The sequence below is a fragment of the Anser cygnoides genome, chromosome 3, assembly GCF_040182565.1.
Source record: "Anser cygnoides isolate HZ-2024a breed goose chromosome 3, Taihu_goose_T2T_genome, whole genome shotgun sequence".
Lineage (NCBI taxonomy): Eukaryota > Metazoa > Chordata > Aves > Anseriformes > Anatidae > Anser > Anser cygnoides.
Genome location: NC_089875.1, coordinates 74,085,289 through 74,107,829, shown reverse-complemented (window position 1 = coordinate 74,107,829; position 22,541 = coordinate 74,085,289). Strand labels below are relative to the sequence as shown.

The 22,541-nt window shown below is 41.1% G+C and overlaps 1 protein-coding gene across 1 annotated transcript in view; it reads right to left on the bottom strand.

The window, feature by feature from the left end:
- The window catches only part of SEC63 (SEC63 homolog, protein translocation regulator), a 58,545-nt gene extending 36,708 nt beyond the window's left edge, over window positions 1-21,837 (bottom strand). The window contains exons 1-3 of the mRNA XM_066994440.1: window positions 21,502-21,837; window positions 4,058-4,157; window positions 3,133-3,247 (exon numbers count right to left, since the gene is read on the bottom strand). Of these exons, the coding sequence (XP_066850541.1) occupies window positions 3,133-3,247; window positions 4,058-4,157; window positions 21,502-21,625 (339 nt within the window). The 5' untranslated portion in view covers window positions 21,626-21,837. The remainder of the gene's footprint in view (window positions 1-3,132; window positions 3,248-4,057; window positions 4,158-21,501) is intronic.
- Window positions 21,838-22,541: the final 704 nt, after the last annotated feature.

Below are 22,541 nucleotides of genomic sequence, written 5' to 3'. Positions count from 1 at the left end.
TCTGCCAGTCACTAGGAACAGTGGATTGCCTTGCCACTTCAGAATGCCTTTGCCCAGAATCATTCTATTCATAAATAATTTCAAACTTCTTGAATAAACAGAACACATTACTTGAGGAAAAGATCAACCCTTATCTTACTACAGCACGTCATTAAATGCCACCAGCCCACACCCATGTGCACCAACTTTCAGGCTGGACCGTGAACTTCATTAAAACTTTATCTGCACTTACATTAGTCAAGGAAATCCAGAAAAGTTTTTTCTACTAAGTTATCTGCTAAGTTTCACAGACCCATTACCCATAGGGCTTTTCAACAGTTGGTGGTCTAACAGGCTGATATTAAGTATATAAAAAACACATAAGAAGTTACTTCAAAATAATGATACAGTTTTAATACATTTAAGCCAGAAATCAACCTACCCTAAGGCTTCATTTACTATGTTACTTTATCTTTCTTTATGCAAAGTATCTATCATTTTCCAACACTATATTTTAACAGCATGCCTGCCTTATTTAACACCCGGGATGAATTTAATCCTCAATAAATTAGAGCTGGTAATAACAACCACCTCAAGACTAGACAAAGAATGACAGATGAGTAGCAGAAGCTGGAAAGTGCAAAAAAAATCTGTTCATTGGAAAGGAAGAGGTGGGTTTCCATGGCTCAGATGAATCCTGCACATAAAAAATAAGAAGAAATCCCAGTGTTTTTTCCTCCTCTACCAGAGGTTAGCACGTGATGCCAGATAAACTGATGATAAACTTTCCATGTATCATTAATTGCTTACTCCTCGTTTTCAAGTGCTAGGCTATAGAGACTAGGCCTGACCTACATAAATGCTTAACAGCCTAGGATAGTTCCTGTCAGTCAGCACCCTGCCTGGAACACAGAGCTTTCCTACATTAACTGCTTACGTTAAAGTTTAAGGCCCTGACTGTCTTCTTTGAAGAATTTAAAATTATAATTAATACTGTGCTTCACTTTTCTGCCTGTTCAATAAACCAGTAATACCATCCCAGTGCCCTGTGTATCTGTGAATTGTAAATGATGTGCTCCAAAAAGAGCTATTGTGTTGATATTGTATATAAGATAAGGTTCTTGTACATTAACTGGACTTCGTTCATGTTGTGGTTCACTTTTAGAGGAAAAGCCTCATTGTATGCTAACACAAGATTAAAAAATAACCTTGGCCTTGCTGTGAATGCAAAGAAAATGAATTATTGTGCATCGAAACTTTCAAATGCTTGCATCTGCAACCCTTTCATTATTTTTCTGAAAAAATGAAAGTTTTGTTGCCATTAAAGAAAAGGGCAGGAAAAAGAAAACATTTCCATTACTTAACAACACTTCAACAGGTGTATCATTCATGAACAGGGCTGGCAGTGACTCTAAAGGTTACACTTCAATGGTACTGGAAGGCAGCTGTTAGCTTTCACCTAAGTCCAGTACAGAAGTTTTTTAGGGGAATACAACAGACATCTCTGATAGCGCAAGCATCAAACACTATTATTCTCTGGAATCTTAGATTCTACTACCCCTACTTCAACTATTTATCTTCACACACATCTCTTCATCCACCATAGAACATCTCTAGTTTTAATTCAACTTGTCCTTACGCTCCTTCTATGCACCAGTTCTCTGAGCGTTCCCATATTGGATTCTTCACTACAACCTAGATAAATTTCATGTGTCTTGAGTGCGCTCACAAACCTTTATTAATAAACATCAAGTTAGAATTCAGTACCTACACACTTTTTTCCCACTGGGTCATAGAAATTTTCTAAAGACAACAAAAGAAAATACACTGATGACCTACTCCCTAGCCTGATTTGTTTAACCAAAGTTAACCCAGATATATGAACATTTAAACTGTACAGTTCCAACAAATACTATTCAGTAGCAAAAAATTTATCTTGTTCCCGTGTGTCAGTAGAAAAGGTAAGTCAGCAATCAGTCAATTCACAGAGAAACTGAGCAGAGGCTGAATTTAAATAACTTGCCTCCGCACTTGACAGACAAGTCTTGTTCTACCTGTCTAGCAAGAAATAGGATGAGATCTACACATCTGCTACAATGGCTTTCTTAGCACAGAAAGCAGTACCAGCGATGCCTATCCTTATGCTGACAAGCCATGTCATTACTTGCAAGAGCTGTATTTGTAAATGTTCGTATTCATATTAAGCTCTCCCACACTAACAACACAAGTCAAGTTTAATCAAAACGGGGGTACGTTCAGAGTTCTTCCTTATTCTTGTGCTGAGCTGTATTCGGAGTGCATTTCCTTAGACTGGAGAGTGTAACGTGTCAGGCTTCAGAACTGAAAAGATGACTCTATGAATACTCAGAGTAGGAAATAATTACCATCAGTAGAAAATTTGCTTGAGGTATTGCAGTTAAGACAAAGAGTTTAATACATGCCCAGCAGGTCTATTTGTCTCCTCCAGACATATAACTTCTTATATTCATTTTTAATCAGACCTTCAATATAAAGAAAACACTGCACATCTGCTTTCTATAGCAACACTACATTTTTTCAGTTTAATAAACTAATTGACTTGTATTACTGTGTAGAATTTATGGTTTTCAATGCTCCATTCACAGATGCAACTGAGACTCAAGGCAGCCTTCACTACTCCAAAATGCACATCACCAATACCCTTCAGCAAACTCTTCCATTTACAAGAGAATTATCACTATATAACAAAGTCAAATTAATCAGCATTTTGTTTATACAGCTTATGCAGCAGCATCCCTGAAAATGGCTATTGAGAGGATTTTCTACAGAGCATACACAGCAGAATTTTTCTTACTGTAAAAAGGGAAAAGCAACACCAAAGTAAGCCTCAAAATTATTGAAGAAATCCACCTCATCGCATTAAGAAAGTCATTTGAATGTTGAATTTGTTAGATGCAAAAGTCATACATTAGTATTCATATACACAGAACATCTAATGGTGGACTTCACAACAAACAGCAGCAATTTTCAGATGCCAAAAAAAAAAGGAACAAAACCATCAGATGTGTTCACTGGAGTTAACTTTTGTTTAAAAAAATAAGTCTTAAATTTGACATCTAGACACAAAACATACAATTACAGTAGTACACACTACTGAAAGATGCTATTACTTACAGGATCCAAATGTAGAACCTCATAAGGATTATATTCTTGATACTCTCGGTCTGTTTTGGAAACTTTGTATGCAAGAAACAAAAATAATGCCCATCCAGCAAGGAGGATTATTTTCCTGTTTGGAAGAAAAAATTTTTAACATGTACAAATGCATTAGGTCTAGTGTAACTCTACAAATATCAGTCTACAAGACAATATTCAAACAGCAATATCAAAGTGCTTTAAAGCAGGTATCAAGTATCAGTTATAACTCTACCTTTGGCACAAATAAAGACAGCTGACCTGACTTCCAACTTTTTTTAAACAAACAAACAGGCAAGCCCCTATCAAAGCCCCTTCACATTCTTTAACTGTCTGTCCTCAACAGGCATACAGTAACATTTCGTATTTCCAAAGAATGACCTTAATCTTATCCTAGACAAAGGCAAATGTTTTCTTGTTTTTTAAAGGCAAAAAATGCATTACAAGGTAAAATATTGACAGCAGGAGTAAGAAACAAGAAACTGAAAGATACATAGTCTTCAGCTTTGAACATACGAATTATTACTATTGTATACTTGAATATATGTATTTACACATCAAATATCTAAATCAAAAGATATCACTAGCACCACTAATTTCTGTGAGGGAAGAGCATCTTTTGAACAAATAAATGCATTGTTTACATATTTATTAGTGCTGAGGTTCACTGGTTTCATTTAACATGTATTTTATAAAGGATAAAGCATTCATCTTGATTTCAAGCCCTACTAGATAAAAATGATTAGGTATTATTCAAATATAGTAAATTGCAAATGTCTCTTCTATGACACAAAAACAACTACAATGCAAATAATTCCAGCTGCTTTGATTAAGAAAAATAGCTTTATAAAAGTAGGATGTAGGAATTGTTTTAATGGAAGTCATGCAAGTGAAATATACTTACTTTACAGTGGGAATTATGTTTTGCTGTGGTTTTAACAGTCGCAAGCGATACCACAAGCATCTTCCATATACATTTCTTATATTCTTTAACCGAATTTGCTCTGTAAAAAATAATGAGAGAGATTCTGATTAATCAATCTCACAAAAAGCAAAATAGCAAACAGAATATCCTGAGTTGGAAGGAACCCACAAAGATCATTGACTAACTCTTGGCTCCACACAGGACAGCGTAAGAGTTAAACCACGTATCTACATGTGTTGTCCAAAAGCTTCTTTACAACACCAACAGGCCTGGGGCCGTAAGCACTTCCCACATGCTCACATCATCCTGGAGAAGGTATTGCGAGGCCAGTTAGAGGACTAACAAAAAGACCAGCAGTACTGGAAGAAAGAATGCTTTTCATCCATTTAAGTGAGTCTGCACATTCCATAACTGTAACAAGTCAGTCCAAATTATTCTTTACTACCTAAAAGGAATCTGCTATAACTTTCCTATTGCCATGAAGCAACCAACGCTTGTGAACCCAGTCTTTGCTCGCCTGAAGCCATCTGCAGATTTTTCTTCTGCCATTTTATAGTCAACTCCAGCAAGTCTCCCATTTCACTACATCAACTACTGTGTACACAAAAAACAGTGCAAAACTTTTTATGCAGCTAAAGAGTAAGGCTAGATCAACTGCTATTTTCTCAATTCAAATTACGATTCATTTTCCTCCTCTTTGCAATGCTTGCCTTTTATAAGTTGCCTTCATTTAGGTTTTTCCTACTGAGCAGGGAAAGGAGGGAAAAGTTAGTACTTATGTGTAAACCATGTAGCTCAGTAAGACTGGATCCATAATAAACAAACCAGCCAACAAGATTTCCTTACATTTCCTTTCAGGAGAAGATGGAGCTGGAAACAATTTTTTATTATATTGACATATACATTGTCATCACCATGACAAGGCATGGAAGCAATTCCCATTGACAGAAGTTTAGTTGTATTTCAGTGTTCAGCAAGACCAGGCTAGCCTTGGTTAAAGTAGTCTTTCACACCAAGAAAAAATTGGTAGAAAGCAAACAGCTTGTAAAGAATTTCTGTAAGCATGAAATTATATGCTATAAAAGTGACTTTGATCTTGTTTTCCTTTAAGCAACTCACCTACCTAGAGGCTATGCAGTCTGACCCGTAATGCTCCTCAAGTGCAGTGGACACCGTACCTGACCGGCATGAGAATAAAACCACTTCTCAGACTAAAGGAAAAAGAGCTAAGAAGAAAATCTTCCTCCTGACTCAACACTTTTAGATATTGCTGGTGAACATAAAGCGATTAAATTTGCTATTTTAAAATGAGTCATTGAATTATACCGACAACTGTGATCCAAAGCACACATCGACCACATCCTAAGTTAGCCTTAAATCTGAACTTTGTACTTTTAACAAAGTGATGGCCTCGTCTTAACTAAAATTGTGCTTATGATACATGGAAATGTTTTCTTTTGGCAAATTTCTAAAAGGTTACAGTGGAAGACAATGACCACCTCTGTTTACTTATTCTGAGTTTGTGTGTGCACAGTAATCTATCACAGTAACAGCGACAGCACAGTAATCTACAAGCATCTGTAAGCACACAATTCAAATGAAATATCTAGAAACTTCAACGTGCAGCCACCAAACTATCTGAGACCAGAGAAACACGATTGCAAATACCAACACAGTGCATCAGATCAACCACAAATTCAAACTAAATCTGCATCAGATGTGAGCACAGGATAACGTTTTAAACTCTGGCTGATTTGGCAGAAAGAATGCGAACATGGACAATACCTGATCAGCCACAAACTAGTAAAGCAGACAAAAAAAAAGTCAAAGCAGCGCACAGTAATGCTGAACCACACAAATGTTATCAACTTCTTCTGAACTCCTTAATTCTATAAAGCATATCTTCCCAGAAACTCAATATAATGCTAAACAGCTTTACATGATTCTTCCTGAAGATTAATTTAGTTGTCCTATCATCCCTGAAGACAGAGACGAGAGAGGATAATTCAATCCCCTGTCTCTGATCCGAGTCTTACAGGGCTTCAAAATAACCTTCCAAGCTTGTCTCCCATTTTTGTATAATAGGTAAACTGCACAGATACTTTGAAGTTCTCCCCATCTGCAGGGATTGGTCACATACTTAAAATATGTATTAAACATGAAACTTCTGAACAAAAAGATATGGTTAGTATTTGGTTTAGCAACTAACAAGGTTTGCCAACCTAGTTTCACCTCGCTGTTGTGTAAGGCACTGTGAAGATTCAGAAGGCAATGAAAACAAGGTTAAAATGCAACACTGACTCCCTAATGGAAGAATGCAAACTAATTTGGTAGTTTGTCTTCGGAATTTTTTATTTTTTTATTTTTAAGAAAAAAATTGTGGGAGAGCTCTACTGGTTCAGAACTAAATTTGACACAACTAGACACGAGCGTATTGTTACTTAAAATTAGATTTTTTTTAAATGTAAAGCTAAGGGACATTACCAGCACATAGATCTGGTGTATCATAAAAGCTGACTGCATTAAAGACTAGCCGGACAATTAAGTACTGGGGGACTACAGAACTCTGCTACAGAAATAGGCAGGAAAACAATCTGGGGATTTCAAATGGCCGCTGGACAACTACAAGCCACAGCACTATGTTTTTATTACAGCCATCTATGATACTTGAACAAATCAGGTATTACCCTTCTAAAACAAGACACGTGCTGGTACAAGCCTTTCACTTCAAACTCTATCTGTACCTTCGTGCTGTGCTGAAGCCAGATGAAGCCAACTGTTCAACTGAAGCAGATCAGATGAGATCAGCTACCCGACCCAACCCACGGCATGGCCCCACAGGCATTTCTGCAACGCTGCCGGGGGGGGGGCTGCTGCTCGGTAGCTGCCCTGATGGACTACATTGCTTGGAGAAATTCCTAGAACTAACGTGAAAATGGATTACCAGTGCACTGGGAGAAACAGAAAGTGACTAAGAGAACTTGGAGGGGACCTAGAGGTGACTAAGAGAGCTTGCTTTACTTAATCCTGTGAAGCAAAGCCTAACAGGATATGACTCCTCGTGTTTCTCCTAGGAGGCTTTTAACAAGATGCTCTGCCCTGCTTTTAAAGATCTGTGCCACGCTGTGACACAATGCCCCGGTTCCCACATCTGCCTGCTGTCCAGCCCTGACAAGTGCCAGATGATCCTCTCCTTTCTTCCCTGTCTACATCCTCCCTGAAAGAACAGCCAACACCCTTCACCTTACCGTGCCAAAAAACTTCCAAAAAGCCCACAGGGAAGACAAGACAAATAGAAGGAAAAAAAAAAAAAGGAAGAAGTTATAAGAGGTAAGTTAGAGCTGGCACTAGGTCAAATAAAAACTGACCACAGAGAAAATGAGGCTAGAAACTAAAGGTGTTTTGTAGCAGCCTGAGAACTGAGGTTTTGGAACAGCCTTCCAGTAACAGCTGCAGGAGTGTTATTTTGTGAACAGTCTGAAAACAGCATCAAGGAAAAGAAAAATGAGGCGAGCGGTAGGAGCAAAAGTTAAGCCCTTCAGATGTGTAAACATGACACCCAAGTCAGACACAAGAGTCACGGCAATGATGTTCTGGAAAAGCAATGCCATGCAGGGGGACCCCTTCAAATTAATAAAGAATTAAGATATGTGCCAAGCAGTCATTGCATTTTACACACACATGAAAAACTTTGGATCAAATTTAACTACAATTAAACCCTATCAGAGCAAAAATACATCATTAATTTCTTTCCAATCTTGGCATTGCAATGGTCTCATTTGATTAACAACCCCACAAGGTAACAGGGCATTAAAAAGACGAGTGATTGTTTATAGGTATCTGTCTGGAACATAAAGAGAACCAGAACTTGCTCAATTTGATGCTAAAGTCCAGACTATTCAAATTATTTGGAACTACCCCCAGGCACTCCCCTCTGTCATAATTCATCATTAACACATTAACTTGTGGAATTCAAAAACTTGGGAGGAGGAAGAGAGAATAAAGACAGCATCCATCCCAGTTTAGGCAGAAAGCTACTGGTGAAACAACACCCTGAGTAGGAAAGATACATGACATTTCTGCTGTACACAGGAAAAAAAAAAAAAGACTTCCTATTTATTTAGAGATAACCTGTAAGATTGCACCAAAGAAAACACTTATCTTGTTAGGAAGAAATTGGTTGCACAAGAAAAACAAAAAAGAAAGCCTAGCTAGAGCCTGAATACCAGATAATTACTGTGCCTAACAAAAGCAGCAATGTATTCCTAATGAGCAAGCTGTGGATAAATCAGGTCCTTTTTTGCTTTGCCTTCCTCTCCCAAGGGTCCCTCTTTCACACAAGTGGATTTGCCATGCCACAGAACTGGCATGCTGCCCCTGCGATCCCCTGCAGACCCCGAGCATGCAGGAATACCCTTTATTTTTACCCAATAAATAAATTCATTGCAAAGCTTTACCCTGAGCAGCATACAACAGGAATTGTACCGCGTTTAGATCTTAGCTCTGGAATCCTTGCTCTGTCAGGGAAAAAGGTTCAAAGTCTGAAAAGCACACAAAAGTTCTGTTTCTTCTCACTCCAGATCATGGCTCCCCATTAAAGCCTAAGAGCCCTTCATACACTGCCCTTTGAGATGGGATTACAGGGAGACAAGTGGGGGGAAAAATGAGTTTCCTCTGGTCAAAGTGACTTCTCATTTGATGGGTAAAATCCTTAACAATAGTGCATTTCTCCAAAAATAGGTATTAGAGAGCCTTGAAAAGCAAAGGCGTAATGCATCCATGAGCTTTTGAATTAATCTCACCAACAATAATCCATGTATCGTGGTATTGTTAAAGCACCCCTCTCAGACTTGGACAGAGTGCCAGTTCATTCCTGTCAGTAACCTGGGGAAGCATCCCACGATTCCTTCATTGCCCCCCAAATTCCTTCAGATGCATCCAGAATTCCTGAGATTCACATGATATTTTTCATCAGTATAACTCTTTTCCTCCCAAAGGTTTCAGAAACCTTTCAGGGTTTTCAGAAGTGCCTATTACAGTATCTTAATAACTGTCCATGAATATCCGGACAAAACTGAATCTTAATACGCTCCTTAGGTTCTTGAGAGATTAACAAGTTACTGGTACAAAAAGTAATCAGGGCCACCTCTTTCAATTACTTGGGAAGAACTAGTCACATCCTCCAGTGATACTAGTTAGTATTTTAATCGACTAGCCCAACACTGTCCAAAGCTTTTACACAAATGAAAATAAAATCAGACCCTGGCACAGTTAGGTTATGGATATCTAATTAAAAAAAAAAAGTACAGTTTGTTTGTATATTAATCAGGTTACTACTTTTGGAGGAAAATAATTTACAAGCATTTCTTCCTTAAACGGTAGCTGGCCATTTGACTACGTACCTTAACTAGACAGTGACTGGAAATCATTGGTCTAGAGATACAGTCTACTTTATCTTGAATACAAAGAGGCATTCTGAACAACAAGCTCAAAGCAATTATTTAAAAAAAAAAAAATAAAAAGGACTGTCTTTGATCTTTGGTCTTTATTTCTTTTACTTGGTGACTAAGGCTTTTCTTTTCATATTCCGGACAACAATACAGAGATCAGTAGGAAATTCTTAAGTATTAACAATTAACCCTGTCCTCTTTGTCAGAACTTATGTATTCCTCTTGAACAGCCACACCTTCAGAGGGAGTGATTTTAGGATGAGTAAGGCAGACTTGCCTAATTTTCCTGGGTGGGTGACCCAGACCACGTAGTTCTTGGGTATCACAGAACCACTGAACACCTGAGGCTGGAAGAGCTCTCTGGAGGTCACGTCGTCTAAGCCTGCTGCTCACAGCAGGGCCAACAAAAGCAGGTGCTCAGGGCCTTGGCTGTAGGCCTCTGAGTATCTTCAAGGAGAGGGGCCCCTCTGTGCAACCTGTTCCAGTGTTTGATCACCTTGACAGTGGAAAATAAAAGGTCTCGTGTCAGTCTATCCCATTTACCCATCACAGGCAGGGTGAGGAGCACAGGGCACCCAGACACAGAAAGAGGCCGACCATGGGCTGGATTCACAGTTTCTACAGCTTACATACCATCTGCGGCCAACAACTCGGCCATGCTTGACTTGGTTGTACATTTTTGATGCTCACCCATACCCAAGCCTTCCTTTCTGGCACACACACTCCCCTCCCGTCCCACCACATCACAAAGATGCCAAGTCTCTGACATCCCGCACAAACACTGTCTTCCAAATCCAAGGCCTTAACAGAAGGCAGCGACTGCACATTGTTTTACCACAGCCCGATCACGCTGAGGACTACCAGCAGACACACTTCTCTCGACAGAGCAGCAAGGACAGCAGCAGCACGGGCCCTGCCAGGCAGCCAGGGACACGAGTCCTCCTGGTGACACAAAGATCTGAGGTGTACATTGGCACGACCTCGTGAAACGTGATAAAAGCAGTACCAGATAGAGAATGGACTGCTACCGTGGACAGTAACAGCACCCATTAACTCAGCTATGCTAAGACATCAAAAAAGAGATCAGGGATTTAAGTTGGCTTTAGGCAAACACCATAAAGCAATACAAATACAACAACACTGTAATAGTTTTCTTTCGTTTTTAGTAACCAGTGTAAACGAACCTACACTATCCATCACTTCAGAAATAATTCCTGCCCTGCTCCCTTCTGACAAAGGAGCAGAAGCGGTCTTCACTATTCTACTATTTGAAGTGCTTGAAAAGTTTCATTTACTTGTTTTTGAAAATACAGGAGGCTCCATTTTATCCATAGGCAAGCTTGACAAATTGTGCTTTTTTAGGCCCAACCTTTTTGTCTAAGGTTCTGAGGGCTCCAACAAGTGAGCCAAAAGAAAAGGGAGATTTTTCTCATCTTCTACCTCCTCTTGAGGAATCAGACAAGGTTACACAGTTTGCTGTTTGATAATTTTCATCCTGTAAATTGTGCACTAAAAGGTTACTGTTTCCTTTCACCAGTTACTCACAAGCCCTTAATGCAAGCTATGTATACATATACTTATGCAAAGGCTGACGTCTTAAGAGTTTATGCAATCACGGAAATTAAACAACGTTACAGACAACTTATTTACTGAAGTCTTGAGCTGGGGACCTCTGAACAAATTTACTTTGTTAAATTACAGAACCGATTCTCAAATAGCAGGTGATGAATACAAGTACGACAACATTGCCGCACTGACTTATTAGGCCACCTAGGGTATCTGAGAATATTATAAAAGAATGTAAAGATAAGGAAAAACACTACATATACTTTAAAAAGAAGACACTGACAAGTTGACAATGATGTTTTAAAGCAGTGACCCATCTTCCCCAAGAACTAACGCAAGATTCAAACTTGCAGGAGCTCAATGCTAAATAACTTCAAACCTTATTACAAAAGGGTTGACTTCAGTGCAAAACCCCAAGCTATGAGGCATGAAGTAAATTAAGTTGGTTTAACAGCATTCTAAAATACAGTTGTACAAAGGCAAAAGCTTTCAAATGAACACTAGTGTTTTGGTTAAGATTTTTTTTTATTGGAAAGCATGTTTCAGGAGGTAAGTCACATAAAACACTGGTGAAAGACTTTGAACTGATCATATTAGCAGAAATGTCAACAAATTAAATAGATGCTCTCCGATTTTAATACCTATTATTGTGAGAATTGCCCTCATCACCCCAAGTTGATCCATAAAGAGGACACGTCCATGTTAGCCTCTTCACTGAAATGTTTACAGCTGAATAGTCTAATTCTAGTTGTTTTCCAGAGATTGCTTCTGTCCAGTAAATATTCACAGAAGTAATCAAAATACCAGAAGGGTTTGAGTAACATGTTGCTCTTAACCATTAAAACTCCAGGCAGTTCACAACCAACAGAAAGTCCTGTCCAAGTCCTCAGTAGCAAGCCTTACCTTCCAGGGCATTTTTTTTTTTTTTTTTTTTTGCAGTAACGAGATTAAGGGCAAATGGGACAAAAGATAGCCAAACCTTACATTCACATACTGTTACACATATATTTGCTGACCAAAAGATAATATTTTTTACTAATTATTTGATGACTAAGATAATTCAACAACTAAACCCTAAGAAGTTGTTAACTTTTTCAAGATTTTTCTTGGATTTTGTTTACGGTTAGCCTCACTGGTCTCAGGGCACAGTTCCACATTACAATTACTCCTTATCAAGTGATTGGCTTCATTATTAGTTGGTCGTCTCATTTGTGCTGGCAAAACTAGTGAGACTAACTATATAAACGTCTTAATCTACATCACCTAAATTATCAAGCTTATAGTTGGGCCATACCTATAGTTGCATCAGCAAACCTGCAACAGAGGCTGAGAAGAGTCAAAACCTAGCCATTTTAATACGGAATGACACCCACACAGATCACAGTTAATAATTTTAGATGAAATCAATAGGACGTGGAAGTCTTGGAGCCCAACACTCCTGAATTATTAGTTTTACTTTACCAAATTGATGTGGGGGACCTCTGAGGAAAACAGAACACAGTCATTCCAGAAAAGATGTAAGCAAGTCATTCAGGACACCATCAACTACTAAAATACCTGTATTCAGTATTATTCCTATGCATACCTTCAATAAACTATAATAAAGGACAGATAAGTACCATACATCCACAGATAATCACTAAGAATTTTTTTGTAAAGGAAAATTGAGCTTTACAAACCTGAGTTCTCTAAAGAAAGTAAACATAAGAAAGGAGATCCTAGTGATACAGTTTATGGTTTCCAAAAAGTTTTTGAAGAGTTCCTCTTACAAATCTTTTAGAAAAGCCACTTAAATATTGCAAAACTAAGCACGTGGCTAGAAGACGGAGGGAACGGCCAGTTCTCACAGGGGGGGAAAAAAAAAAAAAAAATCAAACGATCTGTAGGAATCAGTGTTTGAACTGTGATACTAAAGTTTTACTAATAAGCAACTTGAGTAATGGAACAAGCAGTAAAATAAAGCTTGTGAATGATACTAAGCTCTTCTGGGTAGCAAGGATGAGGGCATCCTGAAGAGCTGTGAATATCAACTGGACAACAGAATGACTCGAGAGATCCAGGACATGAAAAAGAGCACTGGGGACTATCCTAGTTTCACAAGTATATGAAAGCTGACCGTTACCTCTCAGGAATGACATCTTGTTATTGTGAGAAGCAGTTCTATGACAATGTCAGCTGAACGAACACTTATTATTGATAAAAAGCAAAGCAAATGTTGAGTTATGAGTAAACAAGGGAAATATTGTTATTTCACCACATAAGCTTAGGGTATACACAACCTTAAGTATGATACACAGTCCTGGCCCCCGCCTACCAGAGAGGGACAACTAGAAAACATTCAATTAAGGTCAACAAGTGCCATCAAAACTATGATAAGATTTACATCCAAAATACAAGCCACAAATCTTTACCCCGGAAGACAGAGAGAAGTGCAAAGAGAAGTAATAGAAGGCTGTAAAAAACAGAAGTGACAGGACAGATATGACAGTATTTACTGCCTCCTCCAGCACAACAACTGAGGAGGGAAAAAAAACCTGAAAGATATAAAACAAAGGTGATTATTTGCATTGCAGTCAGCAGAATTGGTGAACTGCTTGCCATAGGATGCTATGTTAAAGAAGTCACTGAACTGAAAACCATTGACAACTGGAAAAATATGCAAAAGAAGCACTATTTATACTTGTCTTGTTATTAAGGCATATACATAAAACAGAGCGTTTGCTGTATCGTGTAAGGACAACATCAGACCTGACCCAGTATGTCTGCTCTTTTGTTTCTATAGATGTTGATGATATTTGGACCTTTTGACAAGTCTTTGCAGAAGTCACAATGCTCCTGCAAAGAACAACAAAATATATTTTTATTTTCATTAATGAGAGAAACAATAAAAAAGATGCTTAAAAATATCACCCTTCAGCCATATTTTTTTTAATAACACTGATACGGTAATAGCTTTTTGAAGAAGACTTTTAAAGCTCAGATAATATAGCTCAAAAAATAATTAGAGGTCCTCAGCCGTAACTGATGCATCATTTTCAGTACTACAAAAAGCATGACGGAAGCAACACGAACAAGACTGCAATAGACATCCTTAGAATTGTTTTTCCCTTTACAATTCGTACAGTAGTTTAGGGGAAAAACTGTATTCATAAAAATAACTGGAATTCATAATTTGGCATGAATATACTTATCCCTGTAAAAAATAAAAAATAAAGAAACTTGTGATTAGTTAACAGGAGAAATACAGCAGATGATAGAAAACTGGAGAAGTTAGGTTAGGAGCAACATTAACGATTTCTGCCCTTTGTTAATTCAACTCTGCAGTTCACTAAGTCAACATGAATTTTGGGTTAGAGTTTTCAGGACCCTTTTACATTGTCTTTGTGTATATACATAAAATACTTTGTGAAGATAAACATAAACCTACAGGTCCCTACTTAAGCAACACTAATGTGAAACAATCCGCAGTTTCAAGTTCTTAAAGGCAGCTGAACAACTTAAAGGCAGGATGACTCTGCCAAAAAAAAAAAAAAAAGACAACTTGGTTACTTTTCACTCCCTTTCAGCCTCTCCTTTGTTCGGTCTCTCAGACTCAAAACACGACCAAACTAAACTGAGGAGGGTCATCAGACAAGGAGCCTCTAAACCGGTGGCATACTTGATCGGTCACACCATCAGCCAGGATCAGGGTCCTGGTACCCTTGGGATACATCCAAGTAACAGAACAGGGATGCATCCACATCTGTAACAACTTCTGTAAGGACACACAAAAACTAAACAAGTGAGAATAAAAACCCTGCATATTCTTTAGGCACTATTCGCACTTCATTGTTGTGAGCAACTATGCTAGTTTCAAATAGTTCAACCAGCCAACCAACATAAAGGCACCTTTTGAGTCTAAAATGCGTCATCACCAACATATTTGTATTTACAATTCTTAGAAGTAATTTTCTGTACAAGGGAAATGTTAAGTAAAGGTGAAAATCTGAAGGCACCTCTTCAATCTTCTAAACTGTATGATCATTTAAAAACCAGTGCAGGCAGAAATCTTTCTGCTGTGGAAGGAAATGAAGTACCTGCTTCAGGCACCATCTAATCCTTATATGGTCCAGCCAGCACAGCCTCCCTCGTTTTCGGATGCAGGCACACGTGTGTGAGGTGGCTTCCAGCCAAGCTCCCTCAGCAGAAGGCAGAAACACGGGGGCAAAGACAGCAGGAACACAGGACGAGACAGTCCTGGTCTAGACTTGTTCGAATTGATGCAGAACTGCACCTTCTTCACTGGCATGACTTGAAAGAACCACCACCACCAGCCCTAAACTCTCACTTTGCAGTCTCTGATGACCCCATTCTGCGTCTTCTATCTCATTCCTCTCTCAAGTTCCTGTCCCTACTGTGAGGGCGGTTTAACTGCTCACAAAGCCATAACTGAACCATCATACGTTACCCTTGGATCTATTGGGTTGAATGTCACTAACCTGAATTCTCCAACACATTGCCTGTCCATCCTTGTCTGCTCATGTAGACCCTATTGAGCTACATCACATCCCTGCAGAAAGTAGAACATGAACAGCAAGCTACATAATGCCACTTTTACCATGCTGTTTCCATAAGCTTCCATCACACAGGTTTAATTAAAAAAATAGAAACAGCTTTATTTTCACATACATGTAATGAGAGATAAAGTTCTTGTAATAGCTTGGTCTTTATCTTGCAACAAAAGGCTTTTCAGAATTAAGTGCTCTGAACAGTCTTGAAGCTACTCAACTAATCTCCAACACAGGGTTATTAATTTTATTTTACTGCTAGGATGTTACAATGTTCATAATAAAATTACAGTAAATCAAAAAGCTTCTATGAAAGGACTTTTTTTTTCCCAAATAAAAGAGCAGTTTAAATAACTGTCCAAAAGCTTTGTTTTAAAATGGATTCTGTGAGATAATTGCCAGGCATTACCAATGACACCTCATGATGATTGCCCTTTCTTCCAATGTTTCTGAAAAAACACTACTGCTTCCAAACTGTGACAAAACATTAAATATCACCACCATACTCTCTTCTCCCTCATTATAGTCACCTAATAAGCTGTATTTTTCTGAACTTGAAATAGTTTAAGTTAACCACAGCACACTCAATCACTCAATACTGGAAAAAAAATCAATTTGTTTGTAATAATCATTCTTAAATGCGTATCTGAGTGTCACTGACTCCTCCTTCCACTTCCTGACACAACACCCACAGGTTATGTTAACTTGAGATGATACACACACACACACACACACACACACACGAGCACAAAACACTCAAATTCACAGCTAACGAGTTTTCACACCCATGCCCGTCCATCACATAAGCATCAGGAGCAAGCAGGGCATCCTGCATCCTTATCCTCTACTTCACCAACATCCAGTACTTTTATCCTGCCTCGTACCAGCACACAATAAAATCCTGAGAAATCCTTCCGAGGTAAGGTTAAAGAGATTTCAGTGAGCTGTGAGCAAGGATGGCGGTCACAGTCAACCCGCTCCAACCAACTTTATTTTTATTTTAGCTTTCTGGGAGATTAGGAGCAGCACAGAGCGCTACCCTGGAACGGAAGCAGCACTATCAGGGAGGGCTGAGATCCCCTCCCACAGCTGCTGTTAGGTGCAAGTGCTCATTACTCTGTTACAAATAAAACAGAAGGAACGCTGCCTGCATTCCTTACGTGGGCTTGAGACAAATCCAAGTTGCAGACTCACTGTTTGCCCTTAAAGAGACAAAGAACTGTAGCCTCCCTCCGCTCCTCTACTTCCATCTTAAAGTAGGGGATTAATACACTCCTCTGATGAGAGCCTTTAGATCAACAGACTAAAAATAAAATAAAAACATATCAAAATCATACATGGGAATAACCAGCACAGTGGGAAGACATGCAGAGAAGTACGGTTCCTAACAGTAAACCTGCATGGGAGGACTTTCTCAGGACTTTCGCTCAAGGCTTTGAACATGTGTACCAAGTACTACCTACACATGTATCTCTGTACTTTGTCCAGCCTCAATGCAAAAAGGCTGGACTAGAGGAGTGTTTCTCAGACTGCCTACACTACTTCCTAGAGGTATGGCATCTCCAAATATTAGCAGGGAATAGCCTCCTTTAACCAGGTTTCCTAAGTATTTATTTGTATTAGCTCTCTGGGAAAGCTCTAGCTACGTCTCAGGCACAGACATTTGAGAGGGGAGGATGCAGGGGGAAAAAGGGTGGTGAGCAGGAGCAGAAGGGTCTTGGGACAGGCAAAGGGGAAGAACCCAAAAAACCCTGCACAAATTATACAGATTTTTATCACAAGTAAACTGAACACCTTTTATCCATTTCACGTCAGTATTTTCGTTCCTAAATAATACAAACATAGCAGCCCATCCTTCCCCCCCACCTCCACTCTTACAGTAGGTTTTTCTGCTCTTTCACTTCAGTAAGGCTGACATCCCAAGCAGAATAGCTCCTACAGTCTCTTTTCTATCACTGAAGAAACTAAGAGAGAAAACTTACATTAACATTAAGCTCTGCATTCACACAGCTATTATTCTTTGTGGGCTTTGAACTGTTTTCAACATCTTGTTTTGTTCACGTTACCGTAAGAGGCTCGGGATAGAGACCTTTATTCTTCCCAGCAGCTTTGTAACACTTTGTGAATAACCAGTGCTCTACCACAGGATAATTTATTTAAAGTATACCTAACTCAACTCAAAAATTGGCTGGAATGACAAGCCTTCCCAGAGAGGTGTAGTTAAGTAACTACAAAACACACCGCAATCGACCCCTACCTGTTTCAGCACAGTTTTATAATTGCGTGCCTCAATTCAGCAGCACAGGTGTAAGTCAAGAAGCACACCAAGTTCAGCAAACACATCGGCATTGTGCAACAACTGACACGTTACCCAACTAAATTCGCTCACCTCTTGCTCTCCATTTCCTTTCTGGCTGCTGCTGCTTAATCCACACAAACTTACAATTAAACCGATTCAAAGCAATTCCAGCAACATGCAGATGCTCTGGATCGCACTTATCCATCCCTAACTGCTCAGAATAAACATCGTTTCTTCAACCCTCAAGATGAAACTTTTGAAAAACAACTTTAAAATGCTCATTTCAGAAAATATCTCCTCAGTTAAGAAGTGAATTTGGACCAGAATAACTTTTTAGCAACAGCAGATTTGGTTCCAAGTCAAGAACAGTCCTCGCAACAGTTTTACTCACAGTAATTATGCTAAAGCTATACCAATATTTACCCAAAACAGAGGTAATCCACAAAAAGCACGAGCTGGGTGTTTTTAAACATACACATATATGTGTTTTAAAGATACAAGTCAAAGCTAAACATCACAGCAGTGCCGCTGTCTCTTGAAGCCAGCACCATCCCTGAAATAATCAGTGGTGCCTGCCCAGGCTTTTAGCTGCACCATTCCCACCCCGTGCCAGCGCAGACATCCATGAATCAACCCTATCCAGAAACCAATACTCATAAAAAGTAATGCAAGGGGGGAAAAAGTCAAAATTTAGCTTCAGCTCAATGCATTTTCTTCCACCACAGCAGTCAGATGCTCTGCTTAGCATACCGGGAAAGGGGAAAATACAAGTTGTCTTCTGTCAGAGCACCGCTACCCTGAAGTTACCCTGCAGTTATGAAACTACAGCCCAAGCTGCAAAGCCAAACAATTAACCTTTTACAGCAGCCTTATTAGCTTCACAATGAACACCGGGAAAATAAAGTCATTGGGACAAATACGTTTTACAAAGTCAATTACCTGCTTGTTTGGTTTATCAAAGCTGAGGTAATGAAGTTATAGGATAGTGCATTCTGTGACAACCAAAGGACAGCAACAACCCTCCCTTTCTCCCCCTCAAAAAAAAAAAAAAATATTGATCCCTACTGCAGGCTGCAGCAACACTTCAGACAGACTCTCTTGCAGTGCCTTGATAAAGCAGACTCAGAAAACCATGAAATCAAAGCAGGTCAAGTTCTACTCAGTATTTGAGAGATGCAAGAAGTTAAGTCACGCTCTTCTTCAGCATTGAGGAGCACTGAAATGACATTTCAAAAGTTTACTCCAGAAAGAACAAAGATCAAAATCTTAATAGCTTGCCAAAACCACTGTCCTACTGTAAATTTGTGATTAGGTAACATTTTGTGCTTTCTCTAAGCAATGAGGCAATATAGATATATACTCCTACCTTCCAGTCTTCACTAGGGCAAAAACGCATTTGATTTCCCCCCCCCCCCCCCCTTTCATTTACTCTGTCAGCATTTACTACAAAACTACAGCACAGAGCAAACACTAAGATGCTGGGGAACAGCAGCAGTTCCCAGACTTGCGATGCTAACCATCATCTGAAGCCAGCTGGAAATCACTCATCAGTAATCCACGGCAGTGCATCTGTAGGATGAAACAGCGGGCACTGAAGGCTTGACCTCCACACACTACAAACGTTTCGTTCTTACTTCATACCAGCTCTGACTTGCTCCCACAAATCAAACACCCATCAGCGTCTGAAGCACATCTTCCAATGTAGCTTTTATCCCCAAAAGAAACCTACTCTGTGTTTAAGGTGCTGTGGTTTGCAAGAAGGTCTTGAAGTGAGGACGCCAGCTGTGTGATTTCCTTCAAAGTTCACCCCGATCAGATCTCTTTGCTCCCAAATTACACGTGTTTTGGTTTTGTGTTCTTTAAACTAGCGTGTGATTCTAGAAACAAGAAGTCACGGCTAAACAACCAACATTTTGCACCATCATAAGGTTTTAATTTATTCCTGGTATCCCCTTCAAATGCTGCAACAGATATGGCTGAATACATACGAAGCTGTGTGAAGGCTATTCAGGGGATTTTGCTGGAAACCTGTCACGCGAGCCGTACACACACAACAAGACCAACCCAATACAGCAGGAGAGGGCTCCAGGAGCTCCGAACGGGATCTTGCACAACACCAACTTTTTGTGTAGAAAGAGCCACGTGGAATGAAACGCAACTACGACATCCGCCAGGAGAGCGTAGGCACACGATGAAGCCATACGCTAAAAATTGGACCATGCTCACATTTTAAAACCCATTAAGACAATTACGAGGCAGAAATCATTCTTTCATTTCCACTCATTACCACGGTTGGTGATTTTCACTTAGTTGACTCATTTCTGTACCAACGCTGCAATGAAATTTATCTTGTGTTTTCAAAGAGTGGTCTGCTACAGCTTCGTAAGAACCCAGGTCTAATTGCAGAAGGATATGCGGTAGGCTCTCCACACACATGCAAGACAACGCTGGCCAGAGGGGAAGAAGTGAGTAACGTTTAACAGCAGACCTAACTGGAAATCGGGTACAACCCATGAAGCTGTACTCCAAATTTATGTTCCCATTTTCTGGCATTCTGTAAGGATAACCTTATATATGAGGTTCAAACATAATGCTAGTAAAGTGTTCCTGTGTCTGGCAATGTTCCTATGGATCCTGGTTTTTCTGTCAGTCCCCCGAAGCCGGGGAGCTAGCAGCAGTGTCACTGCTGGCCGTGCCACCCCGCACAGCACCTCAGGTACGTGCAAGCAGCTCTCCCCAGCAGTAGCTGCTAAAAACTACGGAGTGAGCACACCATCACCAAAGAGAAAGAATGATTTTCTTTCCCATTACCTCCCACCCTTCACCAGAACAACAGCAAAACAAAAGTCTTGCATTTGGGGGAGCAGGTCCAGAAGTAGAGCTACCTTCTCTCTTTGATCTCCTGCTCCTCGGGAGCAACCAAAAGGCCACAAAATGTCTTCAACACCAGCAACATCTTGCAACAGCCGGGATTCGGCACAAGACAAGGCAAAGAAACCTTCCTTTCAAACAGACAGGGCTAACTCCCCTGCATACAACAGGTAGCACCAGAGGGCAGAGATCAACCCAACGCAGGGGCGCTACAGCCAGCGTGCCCTGGCAGAACCCCAAGCATGTCTGCCAGCAACGGAGATAGGTAAACAGCTGCGATCTAGCACTGAAATGACACTAGTTCTGGGATTTTTTCCTACTTACTCCTTCCTAGGAGCTAATGGAAGGAGATTTCACCGTCGAGCATTTCTTTTGCGGTTAAAAGCCAGTCAAAGCGAACCACGTAAGCCCTTTAAAATGGCACACAAAGGTGAAAAATAACTACGAGACAGAAAGGTGGGGCGAGCGAAATGGGTTTATCCCCGGCTCAAATCCCCTAAAAGAGGCACCAGTGGGGCCGGCCCCCAGCACCCCGCCGGCCCCGGGCACCCCACAAAGCCCAACAGCGGGGCAGCACCGGGGGGGGGGACACGTTAACGCCTCAGAGCGCCCCGGGAACCCCTGGGGCCGCCCCCCGGGGGGGTGGGGGTGGGGGGAGCCCCGCCGCACAGCCCCGTCCCCGCCGCTCACCGGCGTGCTGGTCGCGGGGCCACAGGTAGTAGGTGGCGGGGATGACGATGAGCCCCACGAAGCTGGTGAGGAAGTAGAAGAAGGTGTTGCCGCTGTCGTCGTACTGGAACTGCTGCCCCGCCATGGCCGCCCGCCCGTGGGCAGCGGCGGCGGCAGCGGCACCGCCAGGCCCGGCCCGGCCTCGCCCTCAAACGGCTCGAAGCGGGGCCCGCCGGGCACGCGCCGCGCGCTCCCGCGGAGACGGCCACGAGCGCGCGCGCGCGCCCCCCGCCGCTCTCTCCGCCGGCCCCGCCGCAAGGAGACGTGTCACTGCGCAGCCACCATAGCCATTGTGACGTCACACCGCCGCGCCCGCACCGGCCGCCCGCGCTGTGATTCGCCGCGAGCGAGGCCCCGCCCCTCGCCTTCCGCCGGGGGGGGGGGCCGTGCCCGCCCCGCCCGTGGCCACGCCCCTTCCCGCCCAGCGCACGCCCCCATTTTGTCCGCGCTGCGTGGGGCTCCCCTCGCCACAAGATGGCGCCCGCGCCGCGCGGCGGGTGCGGCCCGTGAGGGAGGGCTGGGGGCTCTGAGGGGGGCGCGTGGTGGCTTTGTAACAATGCCCTGTCAGGCCCTCGCAGAGTTCATAGGCAGAATAAAATATTTCCTGCTATGTCTTTTGCTACGTGCGTGGCCTTTCACTGAGTACTTCCTGCAGCAGCGACAGCTCTTGCAATAGCTGTTTTGGAAGACGCCTGAATACATAAAGCACTCACCCCCCCGAGAACATTTCTAGTCCTAAATTTCCCAGTGAGACAGTGAAACGTTTCCGTACAGTAAAAATAAAAAAAAAAAAAAAATCAATAAGAACCTTAGCCTGGTTTTATAAGCAGAGGAAATGCTCCTGCCACTGTGTTCAGCTGCCGAGTCCGTTTCTTCAGATAAAGGGGTAGAGCTCTCAAAGACAATTAAGTTCCTACAGGTTTTGCAAAATTAACCTGTTGGATGAGGAAGATTTGTGGGTCCTCCAAGGTGAAGGACCAGCAGTGGGTGAGCTAAGGTAA